Here is a 19144-nt window from a genome sequence, read left to right as displayed (position 1 = left end):
TTTTTATGGGTCTAAAGATTCAGATCACATCACCACTCCACTCCACTTTTAAGAGAACACTGGCTTCTCATATCCTCAAGAATAAATTCTGATGTTGGTTTATCAGGCTTGCTCCACAGGCTATCTGCTCTACCTAGCTTCTTTGCTTGGTCTCTTAGATCAACACGTTGACATTTGCTTCTTGCTCTCCTCCCACGTCCCCTTCCTAAGGGTCAAATATAAATTGACCAGACATTCTGTCTTTTGTTTATTTGGACTCTGCACTTTGGAAATTGATACTGCCTTTCTTGAGAAATGAAAATTCCTATTGCATATTTAAGTCCATGATGCAAACCCATTTTCTATGCTCCTAAATTTAGAAGTTTAGTGAAATTTTGAGTATAAATTTAGGCGCTCAGATATAGTGAATATTCAAAGAGGCCAATTTTGGAGCGTAACTCAAAGTTATGAGCATAAATCCTTTGAATATCAGGCCCATTATTTTTTTTCAAGATTTAGTGTCTCTTAAAGAAAATGTGTATCATGACAGTTTTGCAGTTGCTGCGTCTCTATACTCAGTATTTCTCCATGGAGGCTGTCTTGCATTTATGAGCTAGGCACTATTGCGCTTTAGATTTTTTGACTTCTGAAGCAGGCGATGTTTGCTGAAACACAATTCTGTGTCGTGCACTGTTCCATAATAGTGCTTCATTATAATCCTCCTGATGATAAACTGTGGTTAACAGTGCCCTTTTTGGGCCCTATGTTGTTGTTTTTCCAGTACATTTTTATATACTTTTATCTCTTGACGTTCTGGTGCCTTTCATTTGTTTTTGTTGGAAGCTCTTTTGCATAGTGCACTACGTGTAGGGTTTTTTTCTCCTTCTTTTTGTTTTACCTTACTGCTACATCAGTTTTCAAATGTCAGAATTTGCCTTATTAGAATAATTTTTGATACAACATATTATGGCATTCCAATAACTGTTGGTTATAGAAATAATTTTTAGTGAAGTATAATAGGATGTTCTCCGAGGACAAGCAGGCTGCTTGTTCTCACGACTGGGGTGACGTCCGCGGCAGCCCCCACCAACCGGAAAAAGCTTCGCGGGCGGTCCGCACGCAGGGCACGCCCACCGCGCATGCGCGGCCGTCTTCCCGCCCGTGCGCGACCGTTCCCGCCAGTCCTTTTCTTTCCGCGCCTGGAGAGAGTCGTGCTACTGCCGCTCTCTCTTCGTCAGCCCCGGAAAGCCGTCGCGTTTACGCGAATTCTGTTTATTTTTCGTTTAGTTTTGATTGCCGCGCGCTCCGAATTCCTTTTCAAAAAAAAAAAAAAAGAGAGCACGCGCTCTATTTTCCCTCGTTTTCGAGCGGGGGCGTCGCGCTGCGGCCTTGTGGCCGCGCGGTCGATTACTTTTTCGAGGTGTGATTACCGCCACCATCAACGACTTTAACTTCGCCGACGCGATTTTTCCGTCGATGTCCTCGAAACCGAGTGGATTTAAGAAGTGTGGTTGGTGCGGCCGGCCGATCTCGCAGACCGACACCCACGCTTGGTGCCTCCAGTGCCTCGGGCCGGAGCACAATATCAAGTCGTGTTCTCTGTGTCTTGGTCTCCGGAAACGGACTCAGGTTGCGAGGCAAGTTCTGCGGGACCGTCTTTTTGGAACTTGCGCCGGCCCCTCGACGTCGACCTCGACGGCATCGGTATCGAAGGCCGGTTCTTCGGTACCGGTATCGATGCCCGAGAAATCGGCACCGATGGCATCGACCCCAGGAGCACAGGTCCCGTCGGCCCGCCGGTCCTCCGGCGAGGGTAGGGGTGAGAGGCCGCGTGGGCAATCGGCCCCGGTCACTCCCTCGGCCCATGGCCCTCGGGACCGAACCCTGTCTGACCCGGTTCCTCGGGACCGAGGGGGATCGACCTCCTCCTCCTCCATGCCACCTGGCACCGATGACGGGCACCGCAAGAAATCTAAAAAGCGCCGTCATCGGTCACCTCCCATGCATCCAGCTCTCGGTACCGGAGAGGAGTCGACGCCGAAACGTCCGCGTCGAGAGGAAAGGTCCCCCTCGGTAGTGGAGGTACCGACACGTCAGGGTCCCAGCACTTCGGTGCAGTCTCCTGGACCCGACCAGCTTCCGGCACCGACGCCTCTACCGGCCCCCCCGTCTTTCCCGGCAGCGGGCCTGGACGAGTGCCTCCGAGCCATCCTTCCGGGGATCCTGGAAGGGCTGATGCGCCAGGCTGTGCCGGCGCCAGGGGTGCTTGCGCCCTCGGCGCCGTTGATTGTGGCGCCGGCGAGCTCTAGCCCGGTGCCGAGGTCGTCGACAACGCCGCCGCTTGCGGCGCCGGTCTCGACCGCCACACAGGTGGACTCCCCGTCGATGGAGGGAGCTTCGTCCCCGCCGGCGCGGGAGTCCACCGCTCGACGACACCGAGGCCTCGGTGCCTCTCCGTCGAGCCGGGCCCGGTTAAGGACTCAGCTACATGAGCTCATGTCCGATACCGAGGAAGAGGCCTCGTGGGGGGAAGAGGAGGACCCCAGATATTTCTCCTCAGAGGAGTCTGCGGGTCTTCCCTCGGACCCCACGCCTTCACCAGAGAGGAAGCTCTCGCCTCCTGAGAGCCTCTCTTTTGCCTCCTTTGTAAGGGATATGTCTATTTGCATTCCCTTCCCCGTGGTCTCTGTGGATGAGCCGAGGGCTGAGATGCTCGAGGTCCTCGACTATCCATCACCACCTAGAGAGTCCTCCACGGTGCCGTTGCACAATGTCCTCAAGGAGACACTGCTTCGGAACTGGATGAGACCGCTATCTAATCCCATCATCCCCAAGAAAGCAGAGTCCCAGTACAGAATCCACTCGGACCCAGAGTTAATGCGGCCCCAATTTCCCCATGACTCGGCGGTTCTGGATTCTGCTCTCAAGAGGGCACGGAGTTCGAGGGATACCGCCTCGGCGCCCCCGGGGCGGGAGTCTCGCACTCTGGACTCGTTTGGGAGGAAGGCCTACCAATCCTCCATGCTCGTGACCCGCATCCAGTCATACCAGCTCTATACGAGCATCCACATGCGGAACAATGTGAAGCAATTGGCGGACCTGGTCGATAAGCTCCCGCCGGAGCAGTCCAGGCCTTATCAGGAGGTGGTCAGGCAGCTGAAGGCGTGCAGAAAGTTCCTGTCCAGGGGTATCTATGACACTTGTGACGTGGCATCTCGTGCTGCGGCCCAAGGTATAGTGATGCGCAGGCTCTCATGGCTGCGTGCCTCTGACCTGGACAACCGCACCCAGCAGAGACTGGCCGACGTCCCTTGCCGGGGGGATAATATTTTTGGTGAGAAGGTCGAGCAGCTGGTGGACCAACTGCATCAGCGGGAAACCGCCCTCGACAAGCTCTCCCACCGGGCGCCTTCAGCATCCACCTCAGCAGGTGGACGTTTTTCCCGGGCCCGGCAGGCTGTGCCCTATTCTTTTGCAAAGCGTAGGTACACCCAGCCGGCCCGAAGGCCTCGTCAGGCACAGGGACAGCCCCAGCGCGCTCGTTCTCGTCAACAGCGTGCGTCTAAGCAGCCCCCTGCGCCTCCACAGCAAAAGCCGGGGACGGGCTTTTGACTGGATCCACGGGAACATAGCCGCCCTCAAAGTGTCCGTACCGGACGATCTGCCGGTCGGAGGGAGGTTAAAATTTTTTCACCAAAGGTGGCCTCTCATAATCTCCGACCAGTGGGTTCTCCAAATAGTGCGGTGCGGATACGCCCTGAATTTGGCCTCCCTGCCACCAAATTGTCCTCCGGGAGCTCAATCCTTCAGCTCCCATCACAAGCAGGTACTTGCAGAGGAACTCTCCGCCCTTCTCAGCGCCAATACGGTCGAGCCCGTACCACCCGGGCAAGAAGGGCAGGGATTCTATTCCAGGTACTTCCTTGTGGAAAAGAAAACAGGGGGGATGCGTCCCATCCTAGACCTGAGAGGCCTGAACAAATTCCTGGTCAAAGAAAAGTTCAGGATGCTTTCCTTGGGCACCCTTCTGCCAATGATTCAGAAAAACGATTGGCTATGTTCCCTGGATTTAAAGGACGCATACACTCACATCCCGATACTGCCAGCTCACAGACAGTATCTCAGATTCCGCCTGGGCGCACGGCACTTTCAGTATTGTGTGCTGCCCTTTGGGCTCGCCTCTGCCCCACGAGTGTTTACAAAGTGTCTCGTGGTGGTAGCGGCGTACCTACGCAAGCTGGGAGTGCACGTGTTCCCATATCTCGACGATTGGCTGGTCAAGAGCACCTCGGAGGCAGGAGCCCTCCGGTCTATGCAGTGCACTATTCAACTTCTGGAGCTGCTGGGGTTTGTGATAAATTACCCAAAGTCCCATCTCCAGCCAACACAGTCTCTGGAATTCATAGGAGCTCTGCTGAATACCCAGACGGCTCAGGCCTTCCTTCCCGAAGCGAGGGCCAACAACCTCCTGTCCCTGGCTTCGCAGACCAGAGCGTCTCAGCAGGTCACAGCTCGGCAGATGTTGAGACTTCTGGGTCATATGGCCTCCACAGTTCATGTGACTCCCATGGCTCGTCTTCACATGAGATCTGCTCAATGGACCCTAGCTTCCCAGTGGTTTCAAGCCACCGGGAATCTAGAAGATGTCATCCGCCTCTCCACCAGTTGCCGCACTTCACTGCTCTGGTGGACCATCCGGACCAATTTGACCCTGGGACGTCCATTCCAAATTCCGCAGCCCACGAAAGTGCTGACGACGGATGCATCTCGCCTGGGGTGGGGAGCTCATGTCGATGGGCTTCACACCCAGGGTCTGTGGTCCCTCCAGGAAAAGGATCTGCAGATCAACCTCCTGGAGCTCCGAGCGATCTGGAACGCACTGAAGGCTTTCAGAGACCGGCTGTCCCACCAAATTATTCAAATTCGGACAGACAATCAGGTTGCAATGTATTACACCAACAAGCAGGGGGGCACCGGATCTCGCCCCTTGTGTCAGGAAGCCGTCGGCATGTGGCGTTGGGCTTGCCAGTTCGGCATGCTCCTCCAAGCCACATACCTGGCAGGTGTAAACAACAGTCTGGCCGACAGACTGAGCAGAGTCATGCAACCGCACGAGTGGTCGCTTCATTCCAGAGTGGTACGCAAGATCTTCCGAGAGTGGGGCACCCCCTCGGTGGACCTTTTCGCCTCTCAGACCAACCACAAGCTGCCTCTGTTCTGTTCCAGACTACAGGCCCATGGCAGACTGGCGTCGGATGCCTTTCTCCTCCATTGGGGGACCGGCCTCCTGTATGCTTATCCTCCCATACCTTTGGTGGGGAAGACCTTACTGAAGCTCAAGCAAGACCACGGCACCATGATTCTGATAGCGCCCTTTTGGCCCCGTCAGATCTGGTTCCCTCTTCTTCTGGAGTTGTCCTCAGAAGAACTGTGGAGATTGGAGTGTTTTCCGACTCTCATCTCGCAGAACAACGGAGCGTTGCTGCACCCCAACCTTCAGTCCCTGGCTCTCACGGCCTGGATGTTGAGGGCGTAGACTTCACTGCGTTGGGTCTGTCTGAGGGTGTCTCCCGTGTCTTGCTTGCCTCTAGGAAGGATTCCACTAAAAAGAGTTACTTTTTCAAATGGAGGAGGTTTGTCGTTTGGTGTGAGAGCAAGGCCCTGCACAGAACCTGCTTGAATACCTTCTGCACTTATCAGAGTCTGGCCTCAAGACCAACTCAGTAAGGAATCACCTTAGTGCGATTAGTGCTTACCATTATCGTGTGGAAGGTAAAGCCATCTCTGGAGAGCCTTTAGTAGTTCGATTCATGAGAGGCTTGCTCTTGTCAAAGCCCCCTATCAAGCCTCCTACAGTGTCATGGGATCTCAACGTCGTCCTCACCCAGCTGATGAAACCTCCTTTTGAGCCACTGAATACCTGCCATCTGAAGTACTTGACCTGGAAGGTCATTTTCTTGGTGGCAGTTACTTCAGCTCGTAGGGTCAGTGAGCTTCAAGCCCTAGTAGCTCATGCTCCATATACCAAATTTCATCACAACAGAGTAGTGCTCCGCACCCACCCAAAGTTCCTGCCGAAGGTGGTGTCGGAGTTCCATCTTAACCAGTCAATTGTCTTGCCAACATTCTTCCCCAGGCCGCATACCCGCCCTGCTGAACGTCAGTTGCACACATTGGACTGCAAGAGAGCATTGGCCTTCTACTTGGAGCGGACACAGCCCCACAGACAGTCCGCCCAATTGTTTGTTTCTTTAGACCCAAACAGGCTAGGGGTCGCTGTCGGGAAACGCACCATCTCCAATTGGCTAGCAGATTGCATTTCCTTCACTTACGCCCAGGCTGGGCTGGCTCTTGAGGGTCATGTCACGGCTCATAGTGTTAGAGCCATGGCAGCGTCAGTGGCCCACTTGAAGTCAGCCACTATTGAAGAGATTTGCAAGGCTGCGACGTGGTCATCTGTCCACACATTCACATCACATTACTGCCTCCAGCAGGATACCCGACGCGACAGTCGGTTCGGGCAGTCGGTGCTGCAGAATCTGTTTGGGGTGTAAATCCAACTCCACCCTCCAGGACCCGAATTTATTCTGGTCAGGCTGCACTCTCAGTTAGTTGTTCTTCGTAGGTCAATTTTCTGTTGTACCCTCGCCGTTGCGAGGTTCAATTGACCTGGGTTCTTGTTTTGAGTGAGCCTGAGAGCTAGGGATACCCCAGTCGTGAGAACAAGCAGCCTGCTTGTCCTCGGAGAAAGTGAATGATACATACCTGTAGCAGGTGTTCTCCGAGGACAGCAGGCTGATTGTTCTCACCTACCCTCCCTCCTCCCCTTTGGAGTTGCGTTTTCATCTTTTGCTTGTCATTCAACTGGCGGGAACGGTCGCGCACGGGCGGGAAGATGGCCGCGCATGCGCGGTGGGCGTGCCCTGCGTGAGGACCGCCCGCGAAGCTTTTTCCGGTTGGTGGGGGCTGCCGCGGACGTCACCCCAGTCGTGAGAACAATCAGCCTGCTGTCCTCGGAGAACACCTGCTACAGGTATGTATCATTCACTTTAATTGTGATTATGCTGCTTGATGCTTTCATAGACATGCCTGTTTTTCTTTACAGTGATCTTATAGACTTGATTATCAGTGCACCTGTCCTTGCCATTGAGATTTTAGGAGATGAGGTTGTATCTTCATGGAAAAAGTTAATGGGCCCTTCAGACCCTAGTATGGCTCGAAGCGAGTCTCCAGGCAGTATCAGAGCAAAGTTTGGCACTGATGGAACAAAAAATGCAGTTCATGGCTCTGATTCTGTTGCATCGGCTGCCCAAGTGAGTACATTGATCATTTTTTATTATTATTCTACAAGCCTGAAAGCTATCAAAGTGGTGTACATTCATATGCAATAGGTATTTTTCTGTCACTGGAGGGTTCACATTCTAAGTAAGGTCTTTCACTAAAGAAGAGCACATGTTATCATAGGATCCATTTTATTCCTATGGGCCCTGCTGCAGATAACTTGCGCTAATCTTTCGTAAAAGACTCCCTGAGTTTGTACCTGAGAGAATGGAGGGTTAAGTGAGTTGCCCAAGATCCACAAGAAGGTGCAGTGGGATTTGAATTCCCCTGGTTCTAAGCCTGCTGCTCTAACCAGTAGGCTACTCCTCCACTCCTAAAGCACAATATTCTAGAATCAGAGCTAGATGGGGGATGGCACGGGCAGCAGCCCCAGGATTCAGGCTTCTTTTCACTTTCCTGCATGGAGTATTAAGAATATAAGAACATAAACATTGCCATACTGGGACAGACCAAAGGTCCATCAAGCGCAGTATCCTGTTTCCAACAGTGGCCAATCCAGGTCACAAGTACCTGGCAAGATCCCAAAACAGCAAAACAGATTTTATGCTGCTTATCCTAGAATATGCAGTGGATTTTTCCCAAGTCCATCTTAATAATGGCTTATGGAATTTTCTTTTAGGAAATTATCTAAACCCTTTTTAAACCTTTCAAAGGTAACTGCTTTTACCACATTCTCTGGCAACGAATTCCAGAGTTTAATTACATGTTGAGTGAAGAAATTGGAATAAGTAAATTTAACTTTCTTGCATTTACTGTGGGTTATACTGTGAGATATCAGAAATGAACTAATTCACCATAATCAGGCATGCCCCTCTGCTTATCAGACATATCACATGGTATAGGCTGGGCTTAGCTGTTCCCTACAGTGGCCTCTGTTGTTGGCTTGCTTGTTGCATAGCAGTTGCAATGCCATACTTTCTAGCAGCAGCAATTTCATGCTTAGGACTAGGTTTGTAGCATTCTTACTGTGGTAGCAGAAATGTGTAAAAAGTCAGCTTCCTTAAGGAAGAGATGTGTTGGAATAATTGGGCTTCAGTTTGGACAGGCAGCAGTGGAGCTCTGCTAACAACGGTGTTGTTTTATGCACTACTATAACAAGGAAATCCTTCATGCCTAGAATGTAGAGTGACATTTAGCGGAAAGTTCTATAATTACTGCCTTTCTTCCTTGTATGTTTGCAAAATTTGCTACCAATATGTATGTGTTGGAGCCTTTTATGAAATACTTGCCTAGTTTTACACAAGTGGATATTAATCACCCATTTAGCCACATGTACAACTTATACATTTATCCTCCATATGTCATCTCTTAATCCAAACAACTAGTAGGCAATATTGACTCTAATGCAAAAGGTCCCTACAGAAACACAGAGGTTTTGAGCAGCACAATGACTGTATAAAGTTAATGGATAATCTATGTGATTAATTTTGTGAAGATTCTTAAATTCTGTCCATCCAAGTCAGGTTGCTGAAAATAAACCATTTTGGTGCATGAAATACCATTTTGCATGCGTAAATAGGTTCTTATAAAACTAAATCATGCTTAAAAAGTTCAGACAGTGCAAGTCAGTTTTGAGTAGTATAGTTCATCCCCTTCCAGCAATGCAAATTTGCATATTTTTGACAGATGGCCATTCCCACATCTGGTCCTGTCAACCAGTCAGAAGCAAGGACACACCCAAGCCCCACCCACTTCCGGCCTAAGCCCTGCTCATGCCCCATCCCTTTGATGTCACTACAAGTGATATCACGGCCCCACCCCTTTTGCATAAACTCATCCCTAGCCCCACTTTATTTGCATAACTCTACCCCTAACCCTGCCTATTTTGCATATACTTCAAACCCCACCCCTTTTAGTGGCATCACAAGAAGAGACTTCAAAGGATGTAATGTCATAGCCACCCCCCCTTTTCCAAGGCGGCGGCCACCATAGGATACAACATGTCACTTCCTGTTAGGGGCGAAGTTGTGCAAAATAAGTGTGGCTTGGGCAGATCTGCAACAACTCCCGTTAATGTCAAGGGGGGGCAGGGTGTGGGGGGGTGACATCTTTCAGAGGGGTGGGATGTGGGCGGGACTTGGGCATGACTTAATTCTAATTGACTGTTGAGACCAGAAGTGGACATGGCCACCTGTCAAAAATATGCAAATTAGCTTTGACAAAAGCCTGTGAGATACACTACTGCCATACACTCAGTTTCATCATAACAAAGTAGTTCTTAGAACTCACTCAAAGTTCATACCAGAGGTCAATTAAATCTTTTCCACATCATTGAGGAAATAGTGCATATCTGGGAGTGGCCACAGGCCTCTTAAAATGTTACAAACTATACAAAATGCTGCTATCTGTTTTTTTCACTAAATGATTTTTGCATACTACTTCATTCTAAGTAATGACCAACTGGCTTCCAGTGGAGGCCCGAATTATGGTTAAATTAGGTAGTTTAGTATTTAAAACATTGTATGGAGCTATGCCGGGTTATATGATGACATTATATAAGTATATAAGTATTGCCATACTGGGACAGACCAAAGATCCATCAAGCCCAGCATCCTGTTTCCAACAGTGGCCAATCCAGGTCACAAATACGTGGCAAGATCCCCAAAAAGAACAAAACGTTTTAAGCTGCTGATCCCAGAAATAAGCAGTGGATTTTCCCCAAGTCCATTTTAATAATGGTCTATGGACTTTTCCTTTAGGAAGCCGTCCAAACCTTTTTTAAACCCCACATTAATATGCAGACCGTCATATAGGAGACTGGACCTTGTTTAATCTGCTAACATTCCCTAGCCCTAAAGGGTTGTGTTACTGGAAATTATTTCAGACTAGTTTTATGTATCAAGCGACAACATGTTGGTCACAACTTCCAAATGGGATTAAAGCTTTGGTTAAGTAATCTTTAAAAAGATGCTTAAAGCCTATCTTTTTAGAACATACGTATTGAATACAGTGAATTAGCTCTCTTTCTTGTTGATAACTTGATGTATGATCCTAGATGTATGATCCAGTTCCTCTTGTTGTTATTCGCTTTGAACTGTATTTGGTAATAGCGGACTATAAGTTCTGTAACTGTATTCCAGTAGCCATGCAAACTTTGGCATATTGGCTAAATGCCTCTAACAAGTACAGTTAAATGTTATCACATCAGTCACTGTGACTATATGACTCTCAAAGTCTTGCTTTGCTGAATAGCATATACAAAGCAGCAACTTTGTCCTCATGTCATATATAACATAACATAACATACCTTTACTTCACACTAATATTTAGACTACTCCAGAGTCAAAGACGCTGCATTTGTTCTGTGTGTGCTGGCTAACCTTTCATTGTGATTTGGCAACTCACATCTTTTCTTGATCAGGCAACTCTAGATATTCAGTTCATAGACAGATGAGCAGCCCTCAGCTTATGAGTCACTCACTTGTGTGCCTGACTCAATTCTGTTTTTGGTAAAAAAAAAAAAAAAAAAAGCATTTTGTCTCACTTTAGGTTGAATTTCCACTGATGCTCCTTGTGATCTTAGGCAAGTCATTTAACCCTCCATTGCCTCAGGTATAAAATTAGACTGTGAACCCTCCAGGGACAGGGAAATACCTTCTGTACCTGAAGGTAACTTATCTTCGGCTACTACTGAAAAAGGTGTGAGCAAAATCCAAATTAATAATACTAATTAATGTAGAAAGCAGGATTGACCAAGCCACAATTCCTCCCAACTCCCCAAGAGTTTAATTCCTTCTTGAGCTGTAGAATGAACTGAGGTATTGAGAAGACTGCTGCATATAAGAAGGGGCTGTACATACTCAGAACCTTATACTTAGTTCTGAGTTCTGGGAGAAGTGTTCCCTTGCAGTAGGCCTGATCATTCTTGTTAACACCCGTTACAGGTATGAAACAGTGTTTTCCTTTTCAGAATTACTGCACTGAGACTACATGCACAAAGTTCCACATGCTTTTTACAATGTACCAAATTTTGTAGAAAAATTGCATGTATACTTTAAATATCCAAAATTAAGTGGATAAATCCAATCTCCTCCTCTGCTCTGCCCTTTGGAACTCCTCTGCAATTGTGGGTAACGTATGTGAGAAGTAGCATTACGCATGTAATTTTACCAGCGTATATTGTATGTTCTGGGCAATTTTATAACATCAATTCTGTGCATTAATCTCTATTTTATTTGCTTAAATGGCAATTAAAATTACTCTCATATTGAAGAACTCAAGCCTGAGGAAGGATCCCTAAGGAACTCCATTAATTGCCTTTTTGTTCTCAGAAAAGATTTTGATGCTGGGGAGTGTTTATCTTTCTGCCCTCTCCAAGGTATAAAGGTACTAGTTACCTGTAACCTGGAATGTCCGGACTCCAGGAATTATGATCCTAACACCACCAGGTGGAGAGGCAGAAAGACACAGAAGGCTATAGTAATGTGAGAATAATGAGTAATTGTTTATTACACTTACCAATCAGGAATACAATTAGAATACGTAATATAATTAATTCTCATATGAGACAGCAACCGGGACACAAACGTGACCTCTGACATTAACTCTCTGATTGCCTCTGTCCAGGATTCTCCTTTTATACCTTTTTCTCCCATAGGCTAGTATTGGAAATACAAAGTCAGCATATTCCAGTAAATTCTAGTAAATTCTATCTTACATAAGCAAAGCTCTTCCTAACATATTTGCTTATCATAAGTAAGGTCAGTAAGGTTATCCTACCTTGCAAAAACCATCTTTCCAGCAACCAAAGTGTCTCTGCTTTCATGGTCAGCAGCAAATTTCCCCTTACATAACTATATTTATGCAGGAGAAAGTAATGTCACCGGTGGAAATGACTGCCTAGCTGTTGCGCTCCTCTGAACTCCACCATTTTCAGCTATAATTAGCACCGTGGTTGACAATTATTTTGCTTTTCCTTGGTTGCGATTACTTGTGGATTACAACAAGCTGATGGCGGGCCGCAAAGGAAAGCCTGATTTGAAGGCATTTGCTTTCGAGCCGTCAGCCCCGCAGGAACAGTCCACTTGCAATTTGGCGTCGGAACATGTGGAACTCCCCGAGTCAGGTGATGCAGGAGAGAATCTGCAGATGGATGAGGATGCTCGTCCGGTGGGGCGAGGTGAACTTTGGGAACTGAAAGCTGCCATGATGTGCATTAAGCAGGAATTAACATCAGGATATGGAAAGTCTTCGCACAGTGGTAGAGGACATGGGCCACAGGCTGAATGGCTGCTTAAATTGGAGGATGGCAAGAATAGAGTATGTTATAATAATTTGCGTGCTCGTGGTGTGCCAGAAGTAGGCTCAGACAAGACTATGCAGTCCTTGATGCGGGCTATTTGCCATCAGTTTCTTCAGGCAGCCAATCCGGAGTGTGTACTTCCTGAGATTGAATTTGAATGAGTTCACAGCGCTTTTGGTCCTAGGGTAGGGAAATGCCCCAGAGATCTGATAGCATGATTTTGCGCTTTCCCCAGAATGAGCAAATACTGCAAGCTGGTGGGAGATCGGGGGGGGGGGGGGGGATCACTGAGTGGGCTTTGCTTCCTCTTTGGGCCCTCAGGATGATGGTCTTATAATAGTTGTAGGGATGGAGGGTGAGGGGGGTGAGGATATTACGAGATATGGGTTTTCAGGGGTGGTAGGGTTTTTTTTATTGGGGGAACAGTTTTTTTTTTTTTTACTATGCTGGATAGGGTGGTCAGGCTTAATTATGTTTTATGTAACGTTGGCATGTTATCTTTTTGTTTCATAACTGGGTTCAACTTGGCTTACTCTGTTTAACTTGAATGTGAGAGGTCTGAATATTCTGCATAAGTGCCAATTTCTTTTTAAAGCGGTTGATAGAGTTCATGGTGGGGTGGGTTTCATCCAGGAGACACACCTTAAGCCCTCTCATGACCATTTGCTCTCTCACAAAAATTATTCTCATATTTATTTAGCATCCAATAAAAAGGGTACCAAGACTAATGGGGTGGGTATTAGTCTTGCACGGTCAGTTGACCCTAAGGTTAAAGATATCATCCGGGATAAAAATGGGGTGTTATTTGCTATTGGAGGTTGAAATTCATCAGATCATTTATATTTTGCTAAATGTGTATGTGCCTAATGTGAATCAGAAAGCTTTCTTTGAGGAAATAGACTGCTTGCTATGGGATAAAGTAGAAGGTCACCTATTGAATTAAGCTATAATGTCCAGATAAATATTTTACTTAGCTTTTGAGATATGTCTGTTCTTCATCTCTCAATGTGTCTTAATTCTATGTCCAGCAATGGTCAAAGTTTCACAGCCTTCGTCAGGGTCCATGGAATATAAGCTCACTGTACAGCTCTGCTTCTTGCATTCTTGAATGCAAATATTTATATGGACATTATAGCTTAATCCAATAAAAATTTTGAGAGGTTTTTCAGCCAATGATGACTTCATGAACTCCTAGAAGTGATCAACTGTAAGGCTAAGAAGGAGTCAGTTGAGGCTTTACCTCTCATTTTTAACAAGATTGGAGAAATTTAGTATGTTGAAAAGTCTGACATATACTCATTTGTAGAGGATTATTTTGAAGTTGTATTTTTGAAGCCTGACATAAGCGTGATCAGGGCCTGGCGTCTTTGCTTGCATAACTGGACAGGCTTCATGGTGACCTTTGCCTACAAACAGGAGGATGGACTGTAGAGATTCCCCATCTATAGCAAAAGCTTTTACCATGTTTATCACATGGTTCATTTGGAGGGGAAAGAGCTGCCCAGCTTGGATTCCAGGGAGGCTGAACTACTGTTATCCCAAATTACGGAAGATGAGACACTGTGGGCTATTAAGTCCCTCCCTCTGGTTAAGGCACCAGGCCTCGATGGCTATACTAATCACATTTACAAGTGTTTTAAGCACTTTTTGGTGAAACCCTTGACAGAGGAATTTAATAGCTTGCAAAGGGGTGAGGGAGGGGGAATTGCCTCTTTCTTGGTGCTTGGCAGGAGTCATCCTTATTTTGAAACCTAGAAAAGATCTCACCCTATGTGGGTCCTATAGGCCAGTTTCCCCTTTGGGCTCAGACTATAAGATATTCACCGAGATTTTAGCTCATAGATTGCAAGCTCAGATGAGTAAATTGGTGGGTGATGATCAAACTGGATTTATTGAGGGATGCCAGACCATTGACAATATTAGGCATGTGCTACATTTGATCTGGTCTGCTTGGGAGGCTGGCAACCAGGCCCTGTTGCTGGGGATTGATGCGGAAAAAGCCTTTGAGAGGGTGTCCTGGCCATATTTGCTTGGCATCTTGTTGAGGTTGGGGGTGACAGGCCACTTCTTAGTTTGGATACGATCCATTTATAATAAGCCTTTAGCTTATCTACAGATTAATGGGGGGAATGCAGGTAACTTTGAACTCTATCGGGTGACCCATCAGAGTTCTGCTCTCTCACCGCTCCTATTTGCCCCGGCAATGGAACCTTTGGCCCAAGAAATACACCAAAACAGGAATATTTGAGGGATTCATATCAAGCTGTTGCTCTTTACAGATTATGTCCTCTCGACCCTCACCAAATCACGTATTTCCCTATCGGGCGTGCTATCTGTCTTTACAAATTATGGTGAGATATCAGGTTTTAAGATTAACACGACTAAGTCGGAAATTTTGAATATATCAAAAGATTCCCAGGAGTGTTCTTGGTTGAAAAGACAGTTTCCTTTTCGCTGGGCTTCCTCTGTCATGCTTTATTTGGGGATCAATCTCACAGCTAGCAGGGGTTCTCTGTATGAGGCAAATTATCCCCCGCTCCATCGGGCTATCTGGACTGTCTTGGAGCACTGGGAGAATCTACATCTGTCATGGTTGGCCCGGGTTCATGTGTGAAGATGATGGAGCTTCCGCAGCTGCTCTTTTTATGGCTTTTCCGATTCTTGTACCAGATACATTTTTTCGTTCCCTTAGCTGCAGGGTTTTCCAGTATATCTGGAGAGCCCCTGAAAGTGCAGAGGTTGGTGAAGTACCTGCCCAAAATGTTGAGGGGAATGGCAGTTCCACTTTTCAATGTTATTATCAAGCAGCCCAATTAAAATCCTTTTTAGCCTGGCACAAAGATAGTCATAAAAGTAGGGTACGGATAGAATGGGGCCCATATTCCCTGGCCTTGTTTGCTCAGTTCCCTTGGCTTCCATTGGGGGAATTACAGGCAATGGCTAGGGCTGTGCGAACCCGTATTTGCAACTTACTCTGTATTCCTGGATCCGTACTCAAGCATGTTTACTAAGAGATCGGGTTTACTTTCATGCCACCCCCTTGGTGGTGGTGCAGGGTTTTCCCTTGGGCACCTAGGACCCCCGATATCGGGCTTGGGTGGTCAGAGTTTGTTTAACTATAGACAGGTATCTGATTTTATTCGTAGACGAGCACTTCGGGACTTGGAACAAGCTCCTAGAGTGGGCTGTTAATGGCAGTAATGAGCGAGAGTGTGTCTCTCAGTTTTACAGTGCTTTGAGCAACCCACTCCCCCCCCCCCCCCCATTAAATATATCTCTATATGGGAGGGATTGTTAGGCACTACATATACTTTAAGGTTTGGGATGCCGTTTGTAAGTACCTTCTTAAGATATCTATAGGCAGCAATTTAGTAGAGAATAGCTATAAAATGCTTTAGCAATGGTATCTCACTCCTGTCTGCTTACATGAAATGTATGATGCAGTTTCAGATGCCTGTTGGCTGGCCTGTGGTTATAGGGGTACCTTTGCTCACTTCTGGTGGACTTTACCATTGGTTGTGATCTATTTGGACATGGTATTTGCTTTGATATCTGATATCATTGGGTTGCCTCTCCAGAAATCTATCTAAATATTAAGCTGCAGGAGGTTCTGGGGAAGTATGTTCATTTAGTTTTCCATATTCTCACTGCAGCCCAGCTGCTGCTGGCAGCGTCCTGGAAACAGCTGTTTCTGCCATTTCATTTGCAAGTCTTGACTAAAGTGAACATTCTTTGCAGGATGTTTTGCCTTACAGTGCTGCATCATAATCACTTATTGCATTTTACCCGAATCTGGGACCCTTATGTTAAATGCCAAGACTCTAAAACTGTTTGAGTTTTAATGTACCTAAGAGTGCAGGTATAGCTTGTTAGTTCTCTTTGTAGGGAATGTTCTTATTGGACATGTGGAGAAGGATGTTGTATTCTCTTTTTTTAGACAAAATGTTAATAAAAATATTTGGGGAAAAAAAGAAAAGGTTTTGATGCTCTGCTAAGATGTATGGTGCTCTTTTTATGAGGTTTAATGAAACTGTATAAAAATAAGCTAAGGGCATTTGGTAAATCTAAAATGAGAACTTGAAAGGGTTGCAAAGAGAGTCCAGACACACCAAATTCTAAAGCCTGGATTTTAAAAAAATGTTGATTTTGGCTAAATGGGAAACTACTTTAAGGAGATGAAGCCTCATTTGGAATACAGCACTCAGTTTTAGAAGTTGGAAAGAGATAAGGGAAGTAACATAGTAAATGACGGCAGAAAAAGACCTGCATGGTCCATCCAGTCTGCCCAACAAGATAAACTCATATGTGCTACTTTTTGTGTATACCTTACCTTGATTTGTACCTGTCCTTTTCAGGGCACAGACCGTGTAAGTCTGCCCAGCACTATCCCCTCCTCCCGCCACCGGCTCTGCCACCCAATCTCGGCTAAGCTCCTTAGGATCCATTCCTTCTGAACAGGATTCCTTTATGTTTATCCCACGCGTGTTTGAATTCTGTTACCGTTTTCATTTCCACCACCTCCCGCGGGAGGGCATTCCAAGCATCCACTACTCTCTTTGTGAAAAAATACTTACTGACATTTTTCTTGAGTCTGCCCCCCTTCAATCTCATTTCATGTCCTCTCGTTCTACCGCCTTCGCACCTCCGGAAAAGGTTCGTTTGCGGATTAATACTTTTCAAATATTTGAACGTCTGTATCATATCACCCCTGTTTCTCTTTTCTTCCAGAGTATACATGTTCAGGTCATCAAGTCTCTCATAGGTCTTGTAACGCAAATCCCTTACCATTCTCATAGCTTTTCTTTGCATCGCTTCAATTCTTTTTACATCCTTTGCAAGGTACGGCCTCCAAAACTGAACACAATACTCTTATACCAACGACTTATACAGGGGCATCAACACCTCCTTTCTTCTGCTGGTCACACCTCTCTCTATACAGCCTAACAACCTTCTAGCTACGGCAACCACCTTGTCACACTGTTTCGTCGCCTTCAGATCCTCAGATACTATCACCCCAAGATCCCTCTCCCCGCCTAACACTTACGTCTCCCGAGGATTTCTATTCCCTAAGTGCATCACTTTGCATTTCTTTGCATTGAATTTTAATTGCCAAACCTTAGACCATTCTTCTAGCTTCCTCAGATCCTTTTTCATGTTTTCCATTCCCTCCCACTCTGTTACAGATCTTAGTATCATCCGCAAATAGGCAAACTTTACCTTCTAACCCTTCGGCAATGTCACTCACAAATATATTGAACAGAATCGGTCCCAGCACCGATCCTTGAGGCACACCACTACTCACCTTTCCCTCCGAGCGAATTCCATTCACCACCACCCTCTGGCTTCTGTCCGTCAACCAGTTCCTAATCCAGTTCACCACTTCGGGTCCTATCTTCAGCCCATCCAGTTTATTTAAGAGCCTCCTGTGGGGAACCGTGTCAAAAGCTTTGCTGAAATCTAAGTAGATTACGTCCATTGCTCATCCCTGATTCAATTCTCCTGTCACCCAATCAAAGAACTCAATGAGATTCGTTTGGCACGATTTCCCGTTGGTAAAACCATGTTGTCTCGGATCTTGCAACTTATTGGCTTCCAGGAAATTCACTATCCTTTCCTTCAGCATCGCTTCCATTACTTTTCCAATAATCGAAGTGAGGCTTACCGGCCTGTAGTTTCCAGCTTCTTCCCTATCACCACTCTTGTGAAGAGGGACCAAACTACCTTTAAATCCTTATAATTCTTCTAAAGTCAGGAGAAAGTAATTAACTTGAATGATTAACTGCATAAATTAATTGTGCTAAGCCACAGTAATGCCGATATTAAGGATTTATTTGAATTTCACATTTTCTTTTCTCCAAGGAGTTGGAGTTTTTCTTTCCCTCAAACGGAGGATGTGGCCCATCAAACTCTGCAAAGTTAACAAACTGTACCTGCTGCATTATTAAACCTCATGCTGTTTCTGAAGGTAAGCTTACTCCCCCCATGCATAAAACAAAGTTAAGATAAAGATTATGAGAAAGTAATTGGCCAGTTGAGTGCCTTCAAGGCTTATATCAGACTGCCTTCATTTCAGAAGAGAGTCTCATGTGCGACTGTTGTCAGAACTGTGCTGTGTTCTCTCTTCAAACTTAAGATAGAAATGACATTCAGGACTGTGTTTGCTCTTTTGGGTGGCTTAAGTTGCTTTCTTATAATGTGTAGCTTTCTGGTTCTGATATTGGAAGGATGTGGGCAAACTGAAATCCAGAGGAAACTTGTTAGCCAGTTGAATTGTTCAGTGTTTCTCTCCTTTTATGGAATCTTCTAAGAAAAAGTGGAATATCAAACACATAGCTAAAGAGACATTATCTTGAAATTAAAAACAGTTCATACATATGGGTTTTAAAATGTATGAATATCTCTATTTCTTGTGCAGGGAGAATGAAGGCTGTCCCTGCTAAATAACTGCTGGCCTCACAGGTGAAGTCATCATTGATATGGCCAGCTATTTTAAAAACTTGTTCTGGGCTCTGATTGGTCCAGGAGCTTAATTTCATCTAGAATGTACAGGCTTTTGATCCAGTCTTAGCCAGGGGTAACCAG

General features: G+C 46.3%; 1 protein-coding gene across 1 annotated transcript in view; it reads left to right on the top strand.

Moving 5' to 3' along the window:
- The window catches only part of LOC115459561 (nucleoside diphosphate kinase 7-like), a 542835-nt gene that overhangs the window by 279049 nt on the left and 244642 nt on the right, over window positions 1-19144 (top strand). The window contains exons 6-7 of the mRNA XM_030189374.1: window positions 7085-7292; window positions 18422-18527. Coding sequence (XP_030045234.1) covers window positions 7085-7292; window positions 18422-18527 — 314 coding nt within the window. The remainder of the gene's footprint in view (window positions 1-7084; window positions 7293-18421; window positions 18528-19144) is intronic.

Source organism: Microcaecilia unicolor, unplaced genomic scaffold (assembly GCF_901765095.1).
Source record: "Microcaecilia unicolor unplaced genomic scaffold, aMicUni1.1, whole genome shotgun sequence".
NCBI classification, from domain to species: domain Eukaryota; kingdom Metazoa; phylum Chordata; class Amphibia; order Gymnophiona; family Siphonopidae; genus Microcaecilia; species Microcaecilia unicolor.
This window is presented reverse-complemented; position numbering and strand designations above follow the sequence as displayed.